This window comes from Notamacropus eugenii, chromosome 4 (genome assembly GCF_028372415.1).
Source record: "Notamacropus eugenii isolate mMacEug1 chromosome 4, mMacEug1.pri_v2, whole genome shotgun sequence".
NCBI lineage: Eukaryota > Metazoa > Chordata > Mammalia > Diprotodontia > Macropodidae > Notamacropus > Notamacropus eugenii.
Window position 1 is genome coordinate 22,679,053 of NC_092875.1, and position 22,450 is coordinate 22,701,502.

The 22,450-nt window shown below is 41.5% G+C and overlaps 1 protein-coding gene across 1 annotated transcript in view; it reads right to left on the bottom strand.

Annotated features, from left to right (window-relative positions):
• Positions 1–22,450, bottom strand: part of MYO1H (myosin IH) — a 53,412-nt gene that overhangs the window by 14,814 nt on the left and 16,148 nt on the right. Inside the window, exons 10-24 of the mRNA XM_072600170.1 lie at positions 22,017–22,084; positions 21,292–21,397; positions 20,832–20,912; positions 17,191–17,282; positions 15,720–15,814; positions 13,858–13,904; positions 10,919–10,999; positions 9,723–9,828; positions 8,651–8,768; positions 8,159–8,272; positions 5,121–5,197; positions 3,220–3,288; positions 2,673–2,757; positions 1,175–1,334; positions 76–159 (exon numbers count right to left, since the gene is read on the bottom strand). Of these exons, the coding sequence (XP_072456271.1) occupies positions 76–159; positions 1,175–1,334; positions 2,673–2,757; positions 3,220–3,288; positions 5,121–5,197; positions 8,159–8,272; positions 8,651–8,768; positions 9,723–9,828; positions 10,919–10,999; positions 13,858–13,904; positions 15,720–15,814; positions 17,191–17,282; positions 20,832–20,912; positions 21,292–21,397; positions 22,017–22,084 (1,383 nt within the window). The remainder of the gene's footprint in view (positions 1–75; positions 160–1,174; positions 1,335–2,672; positions 2,758–3,219; positions 3,289–5,120; positions 5,198–8,158; positions 8,273–8,650; positions 8,769–9,722; positions 9,829–10,918; positions 11,000–13,857; positions 13,905–15,719; positions 15,815–17,190; positions 17,283–20,831; positions 20,913–21,291; positions 21,398–22,016; positions 22,085–22,450) is intronic.

Below are 22,450 nucleotides of genomic sequence, written 5' to 3' on the forward strand. Positions count from 1 at the left end.
GACCCCTGTGATGGAGGCTACATGCACATCTATCCTCAGGTGACACTTACAGGAAGGGAGAGAGAAAGGCTGTACCTGAGCTTTCCTCTGTGATGTCACCTCACGACAATACTGGCGCACCAGGTTCCTCATGCAGATTTTCTTCAGCATCTCAGAAGTCTGTATGGAAGAAAAGCCACCCCCCCAAACACCAAGACAGTCACAAATGCTACATCACAGATCCATCAAGTCCACATGGAAGCCTCATCTTAAATCAGGTCCATTTCTCCACCTTCCCACCTGTCTCCAATCACTCTATCAGAGGCAGCTGGGTGGTACAATAAATAGAGCACTGGACCCGGAGTCAAGACTTTCATCTTAGACCCTTGCTAGATAGATGAGCCTGGTCATTTAGCTTCTGTCTGCCTTAGTTTTCTCAACTGTAAAATGGGAATAATACCTACCTCCCACGGTTATTTTGAGGATATATTTGTAAACTATTTAACACAATGTACATGCAGTAGGGGCTTAATAAACATTTGTCTCTTTCTTCATTGCAATTGCTTCTCATCTGCTACAACCCTAGTCAAATACCAATCCTTACCTGATCACCTGTATTCAATAAAGCACTTTCCCCCCTCAGGGCTCACAAAGCACTTTGACTCCCTCTGACCCACTGACTTCTTTTTTTTTGCATCATTCTTATGATGTCATCAAGTTTCTTTGAAAAGGAAAGAAAAGGAATAACAAGTACCTGGTGACTAATGATCTTTATAGGTGCCACAAGCCACTCTCTCAGCCTAGGAGCTCCCCAGGAGCAGAGGCCCCTTCATAGCCACACAGAGCACAGGATCTGCGCACAGTAGGTTCTTAAGAAGTGCTTATTAAATCAGAATGTTCTCATCTCACAGCCAAAGGGAAAAGCAATCGACTCTCCCAGGCAGTCCCAGATCTGTCCCAAATCTTCTCTACTACTTGATGATTAGACCCCAGCTGGGGGAACTGGGGCAGGGCCTCATTCATATAACCCGTTTGTTTTGTACTTCCTTAAGGAAGATTTGAAATCTATTGTAAATACTAGGCTTGCAGTGTAGTTGCTTACAAACTTTTACTCCAAGAAGAAGGTACACAAGAAAGGATACGGGTGACGGCCCCCCATCACAGTGTTACCAAACTTGCCAGGCTCAGCACATACATTTTCCAAGATGGCTGGGGGCTTCAACCAACTCTTGTCCAACACGTTTTTGGGAACATGATTTCTCAGGTTCAAGATGTAATTCTTCCGCACAAAGATAATATAATCTTCATTTTCTGAACAAAGAGTCCTATTTCGATTGATGAACCCTCTTATGAACCTAAACAAGGAATTGTGTCATGAGTTAGTCTGAACTAGGCCTTGAGTGTTTGGATGTCCAATAGAACAAAGTAGCCATCTCAGAGAGATGAGACAGAGAGAAGGATGAGGAGAGAGGAGGGAGGGGAAAAAGGAAGGGTGGAGAGACAAAGAGAGAGAAAGAGATAGGGAGAAACAGACAGAGACAAAGACAGAGAGAGAGAGGAGAAAGAGATATGGGGAGACATGGAGACAGAGAGGAAAGGAAGGGAGAGAAGGTGGGTGGAGAGACAGAGAGAGAGAGAGGGAGACAGGGAGGGAGAGACAGACAGAGACAAAGACAGAGAGAGAGAGGAGAAAGAGATATGGGGAGACATGGAGACAGAGAGGAGAGTCAGAGACAGAGAGAGAGATGAGGAGGGAGGGGAAGAGCGAGAAGGTGCGTGGAAAGACACAGAGAGAGAGAGGGAGGGGGAGACAGACAGACAAAGACAGAAAGAGAGAGGAGAAAGAGATAGGGGGAGATATGGAGACAGAGAGAGAGAGGGAGACAGGGAGGGACAGACAGAGACAAAGACAGAGAGGAGAGAGAGAGAGAGAGAGAGAGATGGGGAGAGAGAGAAAAAAGAGAGAAGCATATGTCTCAACTCTCTAGATCAAGAGAATCAATTCACATGAAAAATTGTGATGGCAACAAAATCTCAGTAGATAAAATTTGACTCTAAAGGTTTCAGCATGATTACTAATTAAAAATATTAATGAAAATAAATATTACTAATAAAACAATAAAATCATTATTAATACGAATTCACATTTACAGGTTGCTTCTTTGGTTTCTAAATTGCTTTCCACCCAACAACTCTAAAAGTAGGCAACAGGAGTAAGAGAATTATTTTACAAATAAAGAGACTGAGGCTCCAAAGAATCACAAACATTACACTTATTTTATAAACTCACAAATATTTACAATTGTTTTATAAAATTTGAAACTTAAAAATATTTACATGTGCTTCACAAATGCTGAAACTGAGGCTCACAAGCCACACAGCGCATGGCAGGGAGCTCGTTCTTCAGGGTCTCTACCTTCCCAAGCAAAAAGTTGAATATGAACTAGAAAAGTAGGAAAGGAGAAACAAAACGACATTTTATATTGAATTTTCTAGGCCCATGCTGCTTCTTCCCAGTAGAATGAGCTTGTTGAGGGCAAAGACTGGTTGCTTTCTAGAGTTGTATTTGCAGCATCTTGACATTTCAAATGGTTGACAGCAGAAGCTTAATACACAGTTATCGAATTAATTAATTAGAAATCCCCCCCCCCAAAACATAAAGAGCATGTCCCTGGTCCCACAGGAGAACCTACTTTCTGATGATCTGAACAGCCCACTTTCTCCTTTTAATCTCCTTTCGAGCCAGCGCACCTCTCCAGTAGGCTTCAAGTGTAATGGCTGAAAGAATTATCGCTGCCATTAGGGAGTTCAGTATTGCTTTGAACGAAGTAACAAAATCATATTGAACATGTGAAGGCTATTCCAAGAATGACTGTTCATCCTTGCTAAAGTTGGAGCATCCAGCTGTCTCGTACCATGTTGAGGTTATGGAGCTTTGAAGAAGAGTCCATTAGATCATCAGTCTGGATCCCTTTTCCATAAAACCCAATGGTGGCTGACATTCTCTGAGCATTTTATATTTGCAAAATCCTCAACACGTATTCTCATTTGCGTCTCATGACCCCATTTTATAAGTTGGGAAACTCAAGCCTAGAGAATGTGCCCAAGGTCACACAGTGACTAACTGGCCAAACTTGGACTCGAACCCAGAGCCTCTTTCTACCCTGGAATGCTGCCTCCCCCATGCACACCTAGTTTTACATGGTAGGCACAGATGAGGTCTTTATGCTTACTTCTTACCTGCTTGCTTCTTTTTCAGGTATGCTCTCCTCTCTAAGCAGCCCTTGTATGTACTTTGAATTTTTGCAACTTAAAATAAAACAAAAGTTTTAGTAAAATGAGTTTCATTTGGGTCCTTTGCATTTTTCTCCCCTTACAGAGACGATCTCAAGAGTATGCATCAAAGGATGAAATTTCATAACTCTCTATGAATCTGACCCCCTAACTCACTGAGGAGTCAAGACTGGGGAGGGAATCATTGATGGAGGTGAACTTAAACATTGCTTAGTTGTGAAGACATGAGTGAAAATATCGTCAGCTTCCTATTGCAGAAGCATATATTTAGATAAAGTCACAAATGAGAGTTTGTTGGTAATGTATGTGGTAATATGTTGGTGATGTGTATATATACATATATGTATACAATATGTATAAGTAGATAAGTAGGTGGATAGATAGAAAGATAGATAGATGATAGATACGATAGGATAGACAGATAGACAGACAAATAGATAGACATAAAGTCCATAGTTAGATGGATGGATAGATGATAGATAGGATAGACAGAGAGATAGAGAGTCAATAGATGGATGGATAGATAGATACACAGATAGAGTCAATAGATAGATGGATGGATAGATAGATACAGGTAGATAGGCATAGATAAAGTTAATAGATGGATGGATAGACAGATAGATGATAGATGTATAAGATCAATAGGTAGATGGATGGATGGATGGATGGATGGATGGATAGATAGATAGACACACAGACAGCCCTCAAAAGGATTTCCCTTTAATTCTCCTTCATAATCTAGCAGCGCAAGAAATCACAAGATTTTTTTTGTCTGAATCACAAGATAGTTTTGTCTGAAGACAACCATTCTCTCTGTGGTCCATGACTAAATTTAGTAAATCTCCCTTCTAGGGATTAGAATGACCCAGCCTGCTAAAACCATCTGCATAGATTTCAAAGGAGGAAAATCCTTCAGATATTTCTGCTCTCCTCTGCATTACCCCTGTCTAATCTCCTTTAGCCGTGAATGATATCATGGGCAGCATGACCTCAGTTTCAAAAGCCTGATCCCAGAACCCTCAGACATTAATAACAGCTAGCATTTATACAGCACTTTGAAGTCTGCACATGTTATCTCATTTGATCTGTACAATAACCATGTGAGGTAAGTTGTTTTTTTAACAGATGAGGAAACTGAGGCTCACAGAGTTAAATGACTTGCCCAGGATCACCCAGCTAGTGTCCCAGGATGTATTTGATCTCAGGTCTTCCAGACTTCAAAGTCTGGGTCTGTGGCTATTGGGCACTCTAGTACCATTAGTCAAAGTTATTTCAGCCTTTACTGAAGAGGTAAGTGGCCAAAATCTGCTCAGACTTCCTAGATCTGGCGCAACACAATTCTTGCAATTTAACAAACTGTGATCGGAGAAAGTGATTTATCCAAAGTTATACAGAGAGTAATGGAAAGAGCTAGGACTCCTACCCTGCTATTCTGGCAGCCAATCCCAGGCTCCCCCTGGTGCCTCCTAAGTCTTACATGGTATGAACTGGGAAGGAAGGACCCTACTTAATTCTCATCTAAGATGGCAGAGTTTTGCACCCACAAATGCACCAAACACTCAAAATTAGATCTGAGACCTCTGGGCATTCGCTTAGCACAGCTCCTGGCACAGAATAAGCATTTAATAAATGCTTGTTGTCTTAAGCTCACCTAAGCCCTAACCCAAAACCTTAGCTCCTGGAGTTGGCTGGCTTCCTTCTCAAGGTCCAGTTTCCCATTCAAAGGGAAGGTTTCCAGGGCAATGGCTATGATTCACTCTTCGCGTGACTCCACAAAGGAAACTCTTTGTCCATTTTAGACTAGTTATTATACAGGTGTTCCCACATCAAAGGAAGAAAAAACATACCTAGCTGATGTTTGCTAAATTCAAAGGCGTCTTCTGTGGCAAAAAGAGTTCTGGGGAAACGGATGAATATCTTGGTTCTAGAAAGAAAGAATAAAGGACTGGTTCTTAATTATCAATCCAAAAGCACGGAGTAAGCGCCTACTATGTCTCAGGCACTGTTCCAGGGAACGGAAACTAAGTTAAAAATAAAACCGTTCTTGCCCTCAAGGCATTTACATTCTATAGGGGAAATGAACATGTAGGCAGGTGGGGATATATCTAGCAAACACATTGGCAGGGAGGACACTAGCAACTTGGGGGAGAGATTAGAAAAGACGTCATGTAGGAGGCGCTATCTGAGCTGAGTTTGGAAGGAAATTAGGGATTCTGAGAGGTGGAAGGGAAGTGAGAAAACATTCCAGGAAGGGGAGATATCCTGGGTTCATTTAGAGGAGAGGGGAGATGGGGGATCATATGAGGAACAAGATAGTGGGGAGGGAAAGGGAACGACATTTAGAAAACACATACTATGTACCGGTGATACATCAGAGATACTTTACAAATATCCTTTCTTTCCATCCTCACAACTCTGGGGGTCAAAAGTATTATCCTTATTTTACAAATGGAGAAACTGAGGCACAGAGGAGTCAAAAGACTTGCCCAGTTTGGCTGTACCACAGAGTCTGTGAAGGGGAATGATGTACATAATACAGCTGGAAAAGAGGTCAAGTAGATGCTTTTGTATGTGATAATGGGGAGATATGGAGGTCTAGTGAGCAGGGGAGTGACCTGGTCAGTCTTCTGCTTAAGGAAAATCTCTTTGGCAGCTGGGTAGATGAGCCTGGATTGGAAAGGGGACGGGCTTAGACAGGGAGACCATTTGGAAGGCTGGCTCAATAAATAGTTCCAGTAAAAGAAGATGAGGACCTGAATGACTAACCACAGTTAATTACACCTAAATTATAATGTTTAAAGTCAAATTCACATGATTATACTTAATATTTTGAGAACATGCATGTTTAATAAATGAAGTCTAGATTTAGAATTTCATCAGTGTGGGAAATTCTTTCCACCAAAGCCCAATGGCACCTCCTGTAATTTAGTTTTAGGGAGTTTGCCTGAGGCGCTAAGAAGAGAAAGAAACTTGTCCAGAGAGACACTGGGGTTTTGGGATTCCAATACTGACTTGCTATTCGCTACTTGGTGCTGCCTCTCACTATGATGTGCGTGCGTGTGTGTGTGTGTGTGTGTGTGTGTGTGTGTGTGTGTGTGTGTGTGTGTGTGTAGGGGAAGAAGAGACAGGGTTCAGAGAGACAGAGATAAAATGAGAGGAAGAGATAGAAAGAGTGGAGAAAGATTGAGAGAGATCAAGAGAAAGTGATAGAGATGGAGACAAAAACTGACACAGAAAGTGGGAATAAGAGATGGAGAGAAGTTGAAAGATAGAAGGAGAGAGATGAAGACAGTGAAAAGAGAAAGAGAGATGGAGGCAGAGGGAGAAAAAGAGAGAGGGAAGAAGAGAGAAAAAGAGAAAGATGGAAAGATGGAGAAAGAAAGTTGAAGAGAATGGAAAGAAAGATGGAGGGAGAGGGGGAAAAAAGGAGAGGGAGGAAGAGGGAAAGAAAAAGATGCAAAGATCAAGAGATGGAAAGATGGAGATAGTTGAAGGGAAAGAGATGAGTGTGGAGAGGGAGATGAGGCAGAGGGATAGAAAGAAGGGCAGGGAGGAAGAGAGAGAAAAAGAAAGATGGAGAGAGATTCAGACATAAAGAGACAGAAAGAAAAATCTATCTTAGGTAAGCCATTTGATCACTTCCCCATTTCTTTGTTTTAAATAGTTCTTTATTGGTATCTTGTTTTTAAATCACCTACGTTCCCCTTCATTCTCCCCTTTCTCCCCTCTCAGAGGATCATTCCTTTTCATAATTTTTCTTAAAAAGAGGATGGAAGGAAAAAAAATCACCAAACCAATCAATGCAAAGAAAATCATCTGATATTATATGCAGGGTTCCACAACCGTCATGGCCTTCCCTTGAGCAGAGGGAAATATCTTCTCATATCTCTGCTTTTGGGTCAAGATGGGTATTTATAATTTTTTAATATTCAATTTTTATTGTGGTTTGGCGATTGTTTTGTCCATTCACATGTTGTAGTCACTGTGTATATTGCTTCCCGGTTCTGCTCACTTCACTCTGCATCAGTTCAAGCAAGTTGTTTTGTGCTCTGTATTCTAACACTACAGTCATTTTCTATTACATTCACGTACCACAATTTCTTTAGTCATTCCCCAGTCAACGGGCATCTGTGTTTGTGCCCATTAGAAAAAGTGCTACTATAAATATCTTGGTGTACCCAGGGCTTTTCTTTTTATCAATGACCTCCTTGGTTATTGATATATATATGCGTAGAAGTAGGATCTCTCAGTCAAAGGGTATAGTATTTTAATGATTTTATTTGCCCAGTACCAACTTGTTTTCCAGAATAGCTGTCCAAATTCACAGCTCTGCCAATGCATTAGTGTGCCTGTCTTTCACACAGAGCCTTCATCATTTTCTAGTTCCTGTTTTATCATCTTTGTCAATATCCTGGGTGAGAGGTTAAGCTTCAGTGTTATTCTGACTTGCATTTTACTTATTATTAGTGATTTGGAGCATTATTTCATGGTTGTAAATAGTTCAAAGTTCTTCTTTTGAGGGCTGTTTGAGCATATCCTTTAAGCACTTTCCTACTGGGAAACATTCCCCCATTTTCAGGGATCAGAGACCATCAAATGGCATGGTCTGCCCCAGATTTTAGGATCTCTGAGTCATGGTTTGCTCTCTTTTCATTCCCTATAGGGCCTCAGAGTCTTTAAACAGGTCTGAACAGCACTTTTGTCTGAGGAGGGCAGAAGGACATTTTTTATGAGTAACAGCCTAAGCCCACAGAACCTTGCCTTTGAGCGAGCCATGGAGACTCCTATTGGATGGGTAAGGTCATGGTCATAAAGTAACCATAAATGAACAACTGAAATGCGATAAATCCCTAGCAGAGCAAAAATATGACAGGCCCCCACTCACCTCCCTAACTTGTATTCCTCAGGTTTATAACCAATGTATTTGATGAGCTTCTCCACCCCTTCTAATGGAGAACCATGCCAGTGGGGCCAGGTATCCGGGCACAAGGATTTATACCTAGAGGAGGAAGAGATCAGGGCATCACCATTGACAGCTCCCCACCTTTTAGAGACTTACACGATGATTTGTACCCAGAAAAGGAGAGGAGGGCAGCACCACTGCCAACTCTCCCCTTTCAAGAATTTTCAGCTACCATCATGGCATACTGAAGCATATTAAAAGAAGTACTCACACTGCCCTCTGATGGCCAGATAACACACATTTTAAAAAAAACCAAGTAATCTTTGGGGGGTTAGAATTAAATCAGACATTCAAACAATATGATTCTCAATGATCACTTGATTTCTTCTATCATCAGAAATCCAAGCACCCTGAATGTTGCTCACCTTGTTTGAGGTCCAGCAGTGCAAACTGAGAAGTCAACAGAAAACATACCTTTGCAAGAAATGTTCATATTTCCTCCTGTAGGCAAATCCAGCTCGTCTCACCCGCAAGTGCTCCATCAGGCCCAAGTACTTGATCTGATGCCTTATGAGGAAGTCATCAAACTTACCTATAGAAACATCATTGAAAAGAAACAGAAAAGGGCAGTTTCATCCCAAAGTCTCCATGAGCTGAGGGACCTTTCAGGAGGTTGTACGTCTAGTTACACTGGAACTTTACTTCCAGCATCTCTAACCACAGAATGTGCGCCTCCCAATCCTTAAGCAATACTAAGGTAAATCAATCAATCAACAAGCATTCATTCAGCCCCTACTATGTGCTGAGCGTGTGAGGCACTAGAAATACAGGGACAAAGAATGGGTGAGACACAGTGAGAGGCGGAAAGAGAGGCGTTTCTGAGGGAATGTGGGACATTTGTAAGTAATGATGAGATCTAATAACTAGGTCCACAATGAAGTGGAGTTTGTTTAGTCTGGAACGGCAGTTCCATATATATAATATAATTGTTTTTACATTACAAAAAAAAGTTATTCCATGAGCCTGTGGAATAGTGGAATTTTTTTTTTTGTTTGTTTTTTAACAATGTTAAAACAAAGAGGTCATCTAGTACAGTGGAAAGATCACTAGATTCAGATTGCAGACCAAATCCCTTAAAATCTCTGGGTCTCTGGTGATAGACACTCCAATGGAAAGAGAAAGACAAAGGGTCATTGTAGTATTTTTTGTTTGTTTTTAAATGTATCAAAGGGATAAAAGGAAGTTCAGAGGGAGAAACAGACAAGCAGGTTAGCTTTGAAACAAACGTTGATTTTGTTATATACTTCTAAAAAAGAACAACTGAATGTAATAGAGATTTGAAGTTATATTCACAATTCTTTTTTCTGTTTTTTGCATGTGGAAATGTTCATGTTTGTTAACATTTGCCAGTTTCAAAATAACAAAAAATTTTTTTTATCTAGTTAAGGAAGATGAGTGGGTTGGACAAGATGGCGGATGAAACCCCTTCCAATTTTGGATCTATTCTCCCATTTCCCTTCCTGTTTCCTTGAATTCAATCACTCACTTGGTTCTTTTCCCTCATTGGGTTTGATGCAGCGAATGTAAGAAGGCTCCTTGGACATCAGGATGTCGATGAGATTGGCTACGCTATTCTTGAACTGAGTTCCAACCTACAAAGATGGAGACTCCTGATTAAACATCATGGGTCAATAAAAGCACAAACAATTCACCTGAAACGTAACTATCTCAACTTTGAACACTAGTCTTTTCTAGATCTTTCCATCTTATTTCATGCTCTTTGTGCATTTACCTTTCTTCCAACACTGGGGACTTTTCCTCATGCACAGCAGTCTATTCCCTGGAGCTGGAAGGTACTCTTTCCTCCCTTTGGCTTCTTGGAATCCTTGGGCTCCCTTCAAGCATCAGCTGGGGGCTGCCCACTTACATATAACCCTTTCTGATATGCCCAGGACTCTCCTCTCAATTCCAAAGTTCTCTTGCTTTGACATTGCATAAATTTGGTATTTATCCATTGGTCTACTAGTTGTGGCTCCTCCCTCTACCATCAGGAGAACATAAGCTCCTTGAGGAGGGCAGGCCTGTTTTTCTTTTGTCTTTATATTCCTTCACCCAGCACTAGGCTTTCTTACATTAATTAATATGTTGTTAAATTGTCAACTCTTCTTAGAATTCATTCATCTTTGGATCTCTAGATAAGAGGTGTCAGGATAAAAGATTTTTACCTTCTTAGGATAGGGATTGAATGTGTGATTTCAGGAAAAGGGAATTCTTCAATGAGGAAGCGCTCTCTGCCAATGTGGGTCTTAGAGCCCTCTTTGCAACCTGTGATCTTAAGAGAATTGCCTTGAACAGTGCTGAGAGGTTGAAGGATGTATCAGAGACAGGATTTGAACTCAGGTTTTCCTGGTTCTGAGGCCAGCTCTCTTTCTACTACACCCCTTTTTCGCCTTCTTAAAAGAGAGACAAATGGCTTAAATCCAACTGAGAAATCAAGGTCCTGAAATGAGGATCAGAAGTCTGGGTCTAGAGTCCCACGTCCACCATGAACTCCCTTGAGAAAGTCGCTTGATCTCTCACTCAGGGCCTCAATGAGCCCACCTGTAAAATGGGCCAGCTGACCCTTCTCTGATGTCCTGTGGTTTTTTCATTCTAACTGTGTCAGGCCAGGGCTAGAAGATTTTAAAAAAATGAAATGTCTCGATGCCTTTCTGCATTTTGTAGGTTAGTTTTCTCACTCACCGTTGTAGGTCTTTTCCGGTTTTCTAATTCTTCTACAAGAAAGCACTCTTTAATAATGCTATTTTTAGACCCACAAAGCACCTAATTAGGAAATGAAAGGTAAAAGTAAGTCTGAGGCTTACTAGCAAATTCTAGGTAAACCAGAAATAATACCAACAGTCATAATAACCAGCATTTATCTAGCACTTTGAAGTTTATAAAGCACTTTACAAAGATTATCTCAATTGATTCTTCCAATAATTCTGCAAATTTAAGGCTGGTATTATCTTCACTTCCCAGATGAGGAAAATGAGACTAAGAAAGTATCCGAGGAAGGATTTGAACTCAGGACTTCCTGGCTCCACTCCCCAGTCCATTTTGTTACCTTGCTGCCTCAAGTATAAGAGCTGTCATTCACCCAGACTGACTGGTTTTCTTTATGTTTTGTTGTTTCAGTCATGTCCAACTCTTCATGACCCCGTTTAGGATTTTCTTGGCAGAGATACTGGAGTGGTTTGTCATTTCCTTCTCTAGCTCCTTTTATAGATGAGGAAACTGAGGCAGACAGGGTGAAGTGACTTGTCCAGGGTCACATAGCTAGGAAGTGTCTGAGGCTAGATTTGAACTCAGGAAGCCTGGCACTCCATCCATTGTGCCACCTAGCTGCCTGGTTTTCTTTATACTGACTGAGCAAAGATTCTCTTTCAGATCAAAAGAATAAATGAGTTCCTGTGGAAAGTGAGAGGAGCTCATCAGTCTCAGATAGGAGATAGCTCACAGTTATTTCCTTCATGCCATGAAACAAGTTAAAATCATGTTCTATTATTCCAAGTACGAATAAAATTGAATCTATCTTCTTGCTGTATGTACCCAGATGCAGCTCTGAGGCTCAGCAACTAGCTGTTGTTCATAACATGATCCAATGAGTGGATGGGGGGGCGGAAGCATGAGAAACCGCTACCATGATTGGGAACTGGGGTGTACATAAGTTTCCGATGCACGACAAGTCTCCCTGGGACTCCCAGTGAACTAATCCCTTCCTTGCCAAGGAGGCAGCACAGAGAAACCGCTTGTTTAGTGAGGAGAGCATTCTTTAAGTAAAGGTTGGAATTTTACAAGTCATGATATACAGCTTCTGGGTAGACTAGGTTGGGCTTTAAAAAAAAAAAATGTTGACTTTGACAATGTGCTCTCGATCCCACCTTGTTTTACAAAGAACATTTCTTAAAAACCCCATTTTTGTCCAAAATTGTGACTTTAAAGAATCAGGATGACTGCTGATCTTGAGTAAGTATATGTCTTGTTTGGATTGTTATCACCACACGGTGACAATAGGTGGTCCAGTGGTTAGAAGCACCTGATCTGGAGTCAAAAGACTCCAGTTCAGATCTGATCTCAGACCCTTAAGTTGTGTGACCCCGGGCAAGTCACTTCACCTTGTCTGCCTCAGTTTCCTCATCTGTAAAATGAGCAGCAGAAGGAAATGGCCAACCACTCCAGTATCTCTGCCAAGAAAACTCTAAATGGGGTCAGGGAGAGTTGGATACAACTGAAAATGACTGAATAATAAGAGGGACATACCCTGGGGACTGCTGTCCCCACCAATTTCAGGACAACGTTAATAATACATTACCATCAAATCCCACTATAAATCTTGCTATATCCTCATTCAACCATTAATAACATTGTTCCTATCAAAATCAAGACTGACATTCCCACCCCCCACTCACCTCCTCCTAATTTCTTGACATCTATGCAGGACCAACTATGACCTTAGGTGAGTGGATGTCTATACTGGAAGGAATACTAGAGATCTGTGTTCTGAACCCAGCCCTGCCACTGGTTTGTTAAGCATCCCTGATAATGGGTTTCTCCACTACCACTGGAGTATTGTTTCTTATAGGCTTATTTCTCTTTTATGTCTTTAAAATCTCCAAAGGCTCTGTTCTGGGTCCTCTTTCTTCTCCCTCTATACTATTTTGAGTAGTGATCTCATCAACCCCCATGGATTCAGTTATCATCTCTATGCTGATGATTTTACGATCTATTTTTTTCCGATCATTTCAGCTCTCTCCTGAACTCTAGCCACATCTCCAACTGCCTATTAGGCATCTCAAACTGAACGTCCCATTGAAACTTAAACTCAGCATCTTCAAAACTGACCTCATTATCTTTTCTCCCAAACGCTTCTCTCTTCCTAATATTCCTATTACTTCCCAGTCCCCCAGGCTTACAACCTAAGCATGTGCCATCCCTGACTTATCACTGTCTCTCACCTGCCATAACCAATCTGTTGCCAAGGTCTATTGATTTTACTTTTACAACATCTTTCCAATACATCCCCTTCTCTCCTCTGACACTGCTCATCACCTCACACCTGGACCACTACCATAGCTGCTGGAGGAGGGATCTGTCTGCCTTGAGTCCCTCCCTACTCCAAGCTTTTCTCCATTCAGCTGCCAAAGCGACCTTTCTAAAGGGCAGTTCTGACCATGCCATCCCCTACTCAATAAGCTTCAATAACTCCCTATCACCTCCAGGATCAAATACAAATCCTGTTTGGTGTTCAAAGCCTTTCCAGACCTGCCCCTCCCCACCTCTCTAGTCTCTCTGCACTCTACCCCTTTCCATGTACTCTTCAGCCCAAGGACACTGGCCTCCTGTCCTTCACAAAAGACCCTCCAATTTCTCATCTTTGGGTATTTACTCTGGTCCTCCCTCATGCCTGGAATGCCCTCCCTCCTCATCTTGGTTTGCCTGGCTTCCTTCATGTCCCAGGTCAAATCCTACTTTCTATGTATAGAAGCCTTTCCCCACCATCCCTAATCTTAGCACCTTTTCTCTGTTAATTATGTCCAGTTTATCGAGTCTATAGACAGTTTGTACACAGTTGTCTGCCCGGTCAGACTGTGAGCTCCTTCAGAGACATTCTCTGTATCCTCAATGAGTGTCTTCCTTACCTTTTTGAGATGTCTATAGAGGAGATCATTGTTTTTTTCTAAGAATCCTGGGAATTAAAAACAGTTTAAAAGAAAAGCGATAATCAGAATCTTGACATGCCTTTACTACCAAAGAAAGTCATTAAAATCAGGGTTCTTAGGGCCAGAAGATCATTGGGTAAAGTCACATGTATGACACTTCTTTCCTCCTCCTCCGAAGAGCTGAAATGCCAAAGCATTGTTGTGGCAAAAGTCTACCCCAGCTTAGATCCCCCAAGTATATGCATGGTGTGTAGTGAGCACTTAATAAATGCACACTAAGTTGGCTGATTGAATCCTAGAGCAGTAGAGCGGAAAGAGAAGGCAAGTGGAACCCAGGAAATTTGGGATCTAATCCCCGTCACTAACTCACTGTGTAACCTTGGGTAAGTCCCTTCTCTCCTTGAGCCTCAATTTTTTCCTTTGCTAAATAAGGAGGTCGGACCAGATTATCACAAAGATTTCTCCCATTTCTAGAAGCTTGTGGCTTTGATTCCAAGTTATGTTTCTGTATTTATTATAGATGCAACCACTGTCTAGATTGCCTTGTCCTAAAATTTTCCAAGAGGAATTCAAACTCTTATTCATGGAGAGGTGAATACGATTTAAGAGGACACTTCAATTTTGAATGCTTGTAACATGAATTGGTGGGGCAGCCAAGGGGCGCCATAGTGCACCTGATGTCAGGAAGACATCTTCCAGAGATCAAACCTAGCCTTAGAAACTTCCTAGTTGTGTGACCCTGGACAAGTCACTTAAGCCTGTTTGCCTCAGTTTCCTCAGCTATAAAATGAGCTGGAGAAAGAAATGGCAAACCACTTCAGCATCTTTGCCAAGGAAACCCCAAATTAGGTCATGAAGAGTTGGATACAACTGAAAATGACTGAACGACAAGAAAATATGAATTGGTACATGGAAAATCTGGGGCTTAATAGTTAGTATTATTCAAGTGGCATGGTATGGTGCATGGAAGACAGGCCTTTGGGTCAAGATGACCTGGACTCATGTCCTGTCTCTGACATATATTAGCCCTGTGACCACCAGCAAGATCTTTAACCCCTTAGTGTCCTAGACAACACCTGAAAGAATCTAAGTGACAGACAAGTTCAGTCTACATCAGTGAGAAGTAATTCCATATTGGGAATTTTCTCATGCCAACGAAATGACAGCTCTGTTTTTAAAAATCAGTGGGTAAATAGTTGGATAGACAGAGAGAAAGAGAGAGAGAGAGATAGGATAAATAGAAATAGAGAAGAATAAAGGTAGAGAGATAGATGATAGAGAAATAGAGGAATGAATGGATAAAGATAGATAAATGAATGGTGGATAGATGGATAAAGAGAGATAGGGAGATGTATGGATAAAAGATGTATGGATGGATAGATGGATAGAGATAGATAAAGACAGAGAGATGAATAAAGGTAGATGATAGAGAAATAGAGGAATGGATGGATAAAGATAGAGGGATAAATAGATGATAGATGAAGATAGAGGGATGGATAAAGATAGATAAATGGATGGTGGATGAATGGATCAAGAAATTGAGAAATATGGAGATGTCTGGATAAAAACAGATAGGGAGATAGATGGATAGATAGAGATGAAAGGATAGATGGATAGAGAGACAAGAAAATAGAGGGAGATAGATAGATAGATAGATAGATAGATAGATAGATAGATAGATAGATAGATAGATAGACAGGAGATAGACAGACAGACAGATAGATAGACAGATAGACAGACAGACAGATAGATAGATAGACAGACAGACAATAGCCTTGTACTTAGTACTCTCTTGGTGTTTCTGACTATGTAGATGGAAGTGTTTACAGGCATCCACTCACCCCGAGCGCAGTAGGTAACCTCTCCTGCATAGTGGAGAAGCCGGAATTCCATCCAGCTGATCTTTTTCCTAACCTTTGGACCTGCAAGCTTGCGGCTACAAGAAAACAAAGACAAAGAAAAATTGAAATTCTCTCCTTCACTGTGTGTGAGAAGCAACAGAACTGGACAGACAGTGTCCTAGACTTGGATTTCAAGAACTCAGGCATGGGTAATACACTTTTCCATGTCTCTGAACCTAAAATGGTGGTGATCCTTGCACTTTTGACCTCACAGGCTTGTTCAGTGGAAGGTGCCTTCCAAAGTCCTATATAGGATCCTGTGTAGTCTTATGTAGATTTAGAGATGAAAGGGACTTTCAATGCTGATCCAATCCCAACCTTTCCTTCCCTCCCGCACACATTTTACAGATGGGGAAGATGAGTAATGACTTGGCCATGGTCTCAGATCATTATAGTCACAGCACTGGGATTTGAACTCAGATCCCCCAACTTCCAGTCCAGTTCATGGTTTTGCTTCAAAGGTGAATATTATCTCAACATAGAAAGAAATAATGAGGGACAATTCAGGAAGTCACATGCTTAGGATATATGTTCCTAACTAAAATGTTTTCAAACAAAGGCAGCGATGAAGCATTCAGCACTTTCCATTACAAACCAACTAATGTACTGAGGATTTGGGAAAGTGACTACTTTTGACGGGGAATTTATATCAAGGTATGTTGCTCAGAAATTTACATCAGAGTACATTGCTTGGGTGAATACCTTGGGGGCTTAAAGGAAGTCCTTTGCTTGTAAATGTGTATGTGAATACATATATATATATGTACATATATGTATATGTGTGTATATTCTATCTATCTAGAAAGAGAGCTAGCATTCAAAACAGCGATTTGATGAACAATAAACTAGAGGTCATGGGATTGTCACAATAGACCAGCAGAGTCATTTCTAAATAAAATGTGCTCCCTTTAAAGATTCTGGTGAGTTAGGCCTGGAATCAGGAAGACCTGAGTTCAGATCCAGCCTCAGACACTTCCTAACTATGTGATTCTGGGCAAGTTACTTAACCGCTCTCTAACTCAGTTTCCACTGAGTTAACTAAGGATAATAACAGCACCTCCCTCCTAGGGTTGTGATGAGATTTAAATGACATAATATTTGCTTATAAAAAACACTTCACCCAACGCCTGCCCTGTGGTGGGAGCTACATGAATGCTTATTATTTTTCTTTCCTGTTCAAAAATCAGCCTTTATATAGATAGATTATCTTTACTCAAGATTGACTATGGTTGACTTCCAGGTGAAAGAATGAGAAAAAATAGGGCAACACAAGTCATGTAAGAGAATCATTTTAAAAACTTTATAAATAAACTGCCTTGAGGGAGTTCTCAGAAAATCTCCAAGGGGACCGTGTGCATGCCAAAGAAAAGGAAGAATCTGAACACGGCTCATAGAACCACAAAGTACATACGTCTGAAAGTGAGCATGCTTCCCTACTTTCTCTTCCAATTTTTCCAAGAAACTCAGATCTGTAGGAGAGCCAGGCCGGAGGCATTCTTCATCCTTCAAAGGAAAAAAACGGTAAGCTTTCTGGCACAATACTTTGAGTGTGGCTGTTTTCATCATCCAGATGGTAACAATATAAATGCCAAGCTTTTGTGAGGTACGTGAAAATCAGGCAAGTTGGAAGCCACGTTTTTGGCGAAATGGTGAAATTGAGGTCATAGAGTAACATTATCCATTTCTGCTTTTAAGATTTTACAGCTTTATATTTTATAAATTGTATTTGTTTATGTATAACATATAATATGCTTATCATATATTATTAATGATATAAACAGATAATTATATCATAATTGATATATTATATATTATTAATGTTATATATTATATTTCTGCCTTAGTTTCCTCATCTGTAAAATAGGGATCATAACAGCACCTACCTCCCAGGGTTGTGGTGAGCATCAAATGAGATAATAATTTGTAAAGCGCTTAACACAGTGCCTGGCATATAGTAGGCACTAAAAAAGTATTATTATTATCATTTATCAGTTAAATTATGCATGAGCCACAGAATCAGGGCTGGAAGGGGAGCTGCCAGCCACCCCAGAGATATGATCATCTCAATGCAAAACAACTTTATAGGTTTATTTTTCCTTAATTTAGTCAAACAAAAACATTGAACCTTCATCCTGAGTAAAGTACCATGTGACAAGTGTACGGGGGGACCCCTTTGTTCAAGAAGGATGCCATCTAATTAAGTCTAATCTAAAGTTCTGATGCTATACTTTACTGTACTGTGACAGAGCAAACATTATACTCTCCTAGTGGTCAGGAGATCTGTGTTACAAGCCTCAATTCTGCTATTAACAAACTGCATCAGCTTTAGTGCCTTCCTTTCTCTGCGCCTCAGTTTCCCTATCTGTAAAATGAGGGAGTTGGGCTAAAGGATGTCTCAGGCCCCTTCCAGTTGTTTCATTCTATGTCTCCTATCTATTCTTCCACTGGGCTTGGGTTTTTTGGGCCTCAATGGTCATTGAATACAGCTGGTAATTATTTCATTATGGCGGTCTTAATTGTTTCATTATGGAGGTCTTCTGGCAGCAGCTGGATGATCCCTTCTTAAGGATGTGATAATGAACATTCCTTTTGGTTGGAGTTTATTAAGTAGATATTATTTATAAGTCAAAGAAAATTGTTTGGGTATTTATAAATTTTGTACCTGGAGAAAGCTCCTTAAACTTAAAATCAAAAGTTTTTACTCTAACTTATCTTAATGATTTTCCTGATGCTACCTCATAGTCTAACTCCTCAGGTGAGAAGACCTTGGACTGTGTACAAGCTAGGACCCTGAACCTTCCATCTCTGCCTGGGTGCAGTGTGTTCCCTGAGGAAAGGCTTCTAGAGAAGGGGCTTGGCATCTTTCACCTGTCCCAAATCACCCACACAAGACAACTCTCACCTCCTACTGCCATCCCAATCTTCTAACTGGGATGTGGAGAACCTTGGTGCAAAGAAGATTAATGCTCACACTGAATTCAGACCTCCCACATCCTGCTACTCATGTCCTTTGAGGGCAGAGAAGTGGTGCCTTCCACTCCGTGATGAACATTCTCATGCCTGGTCATAGCCTTCATATGTCAGTAAGTCTGAATTCCTGGAGCTCATCATCCAAATCCCATTCCACAGCCCCTACCACCCAATTCCTCATCCCCACTCCAAAATTTCATCCAGTCCTTCCACTGTGCCCTCTGAAATGCCTGTTCCAAACGCAACAAACTTTCCTTTGTCGTAAGTCTATTCCTCTCCCATTCCTTGCACCTACTAACTCACTGAAACTTGACTTCACCCTGACCAGCCTCCCTAGTCACTCTCTCCAGGACTGGCTTCACCTTCACTCATTCTCCTTGGCTCACTGTTCCAGGGTGGGGAGTTGGAATTTTTCCTCATGCCACTTCCAGGTTCTCCCCTTTCCTCCATTCCAACTCTTCCACCTTACCTCAACTTCACACAGAGATAATTATACCCTGACCTTGCCATCACCCATAAATGTACCACCTCCGTGTTAAAGAATTCTGAAATCTCCTTATTTGACCATTAGCTATTGGCTTTTCATCTCTCCCTCTGCTTTCCCTTACAAAACTCTGCTTTTCATCCTTACCATGACCTCCAGTTCTTTGATCCCTCAATTTTTCTCCCAGACCATCTCTCCTGCTCTAGACACTCTCTCTTTTCCTCATCTTGACTCCTTGATGAACCAATTCAACTTTACACTGTCTTCTTTCTTGGATTCCTTCTCTCCACCTCTGTTGGGATTGGAAGCTCAGTTCCGTGTGGACAGTCTCGGGCGGGTAAAGGTGGGAGCTTCTAAATCTTAGAGCTCTCACGAGACCCTCCCAGGAAACGGCAGGGGATCGAGGTGAACCGAGCTATCTCGAGTAATTCCGCCTCTTCCCGTGAGAAACGTGATGGGGGAGAGATCTCCCCGCCCTCGAGATGGTCCCGGATCTGGGCACACCTAGTTACCTAACAGCACGGTATTGAGATGCAAACTGTGTGGCTGAAGGTTAAGTAGGACTGAGGAAGCCTGAAAGCTCTCTTAGCACGTGAGGAGCCAAGAGGACAGTAGGCTCCGCTTCTCTTCTTTCCTCTCTCCCCTCCCCCTCTCTCCCCGCTTGTACTTCTACTTCCAATCCCTCAAGATCCTAGCCTCCTTAGGAAATCTCCCCCTCTTCCTCTTAAGGAAGACCCCCCTGCACTTGTAACCTAGACCCTGAAATAAAGCTCAACCCTTGTTCGACTCTGGAACGTCCTTTCTCTCATATGAGCATCCGGTTTTGGCCAACCGAAGACCTCGGAGGTGAGGTAAGAAGACTCGGGTAGCCCACACAGGCCTCTAGGCCTGGCACACCTCTTTATCATTTCAGTGATTACTCCCATCACTTTTGTTTTTGCTCCTATACCTGGGCTGTTGAATGAACGCACAACAGTTCCAACTGGATCCATTACAAATTCCTGTTACATAATCTCAGCTGGGTCCTCACCCTTGCTCAGCAATCCTATTACTCTATCTCTCTTATCAACCCAATCTCTCTCTCTACAGTGGCTCTTCCAAACCTTCTCATCCCCCCTCAAAACTTCTATGACTCCCCGACCCCCAATTCTCTCAACTGAGGTCCTTGCCTCATATTTTACAGAAAAGCCATAAGAAAAACCATGAGGCCATTCTCCATAAACTCCCTCTTTCCCCCTCTTCTTTATCTCCTGTCACTCAGCTGATCCTTATCACAACTGTATGAGGTAAATGTGATTATTATTCCCATTTACAGATGGGGACACTGAGGCATAGCCATGGTTACATAGCTAGTTAGGTGTCAAGAGTTGGGATATGAACTCAGACCATTCAAACTCCCTCCTTCCTCCCCCCTCCAAAAAAAAAAAATAATACACTGCACTACCCCCTGCACCACACTACCTGTCATTAAAAAATGGGTACTCAAGTACTGAGAGTTCAGAGGGGAAACAGACTAGATTATCCAAGTCCATACATATTCCATATGTATGATGAAAACAACATGCTCATTAAGTCACTGTCAACGTTCATTTTCTCACCAGAATGGAAATAATTCCTTTGTGTTTCTCTTCCACCAAGTCACAAATAATCTTGTTATTGAAGTACTGTATTGGTTCCCACTGGAATGACAAGGCAGAGAGATTCTCGTTTCAAAGAGTTGTGCCTTCAAATAACAGAAGATGCATTTGAAACATGATTGCTTTGAACAATTCAATTCAGAGGCTGACAAAATCTGTTTAAACTTGTGGTGGGGAGAGCCAAATATTCAAAACTGGGCTAATTCCCATCTTGGGGATATCTTGTACATTAAATTAAGCTCTCTAGTATGGGTTTCAAGCTGCTTGCCCAGGGAGCCCAGGGAGCCACAGGCACAGAAGAATTCACACTGGCACCAATGAGAAAAGTGGCACTCCATCACAGTCTTCCCAAAGAGATTGTCCTTGGATGGCCTTTTAGCCACTTCATGGAAAGGGGGAAAAGAAAGAGGGGGCAGCGTACCTCAATGCCTTCCAGATCATATTCTATTTGCTCTGCCTTGAGAGTCATCTCGATGAGCAGCTGTTGAAGTTTCTCATTGCAGTAATTTATACAGAACTGTTCAAAACTGAAAACAAAAAGAGTTTAAAACAAAGGGGAGACTAGATTTTGCATGCCTTGTCCTCTCGGCTACTCAACCTTATGGGGTTTCTATTCCAATAAAGCATCTTCATCATCATCATAATAGGCAGCATTTATATAATTTATATGTTCATTTATAAATCATACTAGCTAGCATTTATATCATTCATATTTTATATCATTTATAAATATATTTATATCATTATCATCCCCATTTTGCCATTGAGGAAACCGAGGTAGACTGAAGTGAAATGACTTGCCCAGGGTCATATGTCTAGTAAGTGTCTGAGGAAGGGTTTGAACTCATCTTCCTGACTTCATGTACAATGCTGTATCCACTGCACCACCTAATTCTTCTTTTGATGAAGAACAAATATTCCCATTCTAGTTTGTAAAGAATGTACAAAGAAGAAGATAGCTTTGGCCTCTGTTTCTTGGTATTCTTAAATCTAGCCTCTATAAATCAAATGCCTTTGCTGGTTGGAATGCTTGGGAAGAATGGGAGAAACCATTTTGATCACAGTGGGGCCTTTGACACCTTGACCTCACCCTTGAAAAACTTGAAAGGTATGAGCATGAATCATTTGGAAGATAATGACCCTTACCCGTTCTTATCAAAGACTTCAAATCCGTAGATGTCAAGCAAGCCAATCACAGTTTTTCGGGTGAAGTCCTGTTCAAAAAGAACACACACAGGGTTTACAAATGAAGACATCTGCTTTTTACCAATGAGAAGATCAATTGTGGAAAATAGAGATGCCTTCCATAGCTGGGCAGGAACCTCCAGTCTCTGACGATTGGGGACCTTATTTCCTTGGCTCATTTGTCCAAGAGCCCCAGGGACATGAAGCCCATGCCTGTATATCTTGGGAGGGGATTGGGTGGAGGAAGAGTATAACCACTGACCCACACAGCTCCTTCTCTGTGCCCCTTCCCTATCAATGTGCTTTCTCTTCCCTCAGACCCCTACCCATGTAACTGTACTTCTGTTATCCTGTCTATGGTCCCTGTAACATTCGATTCACATTCAAGCATGAAG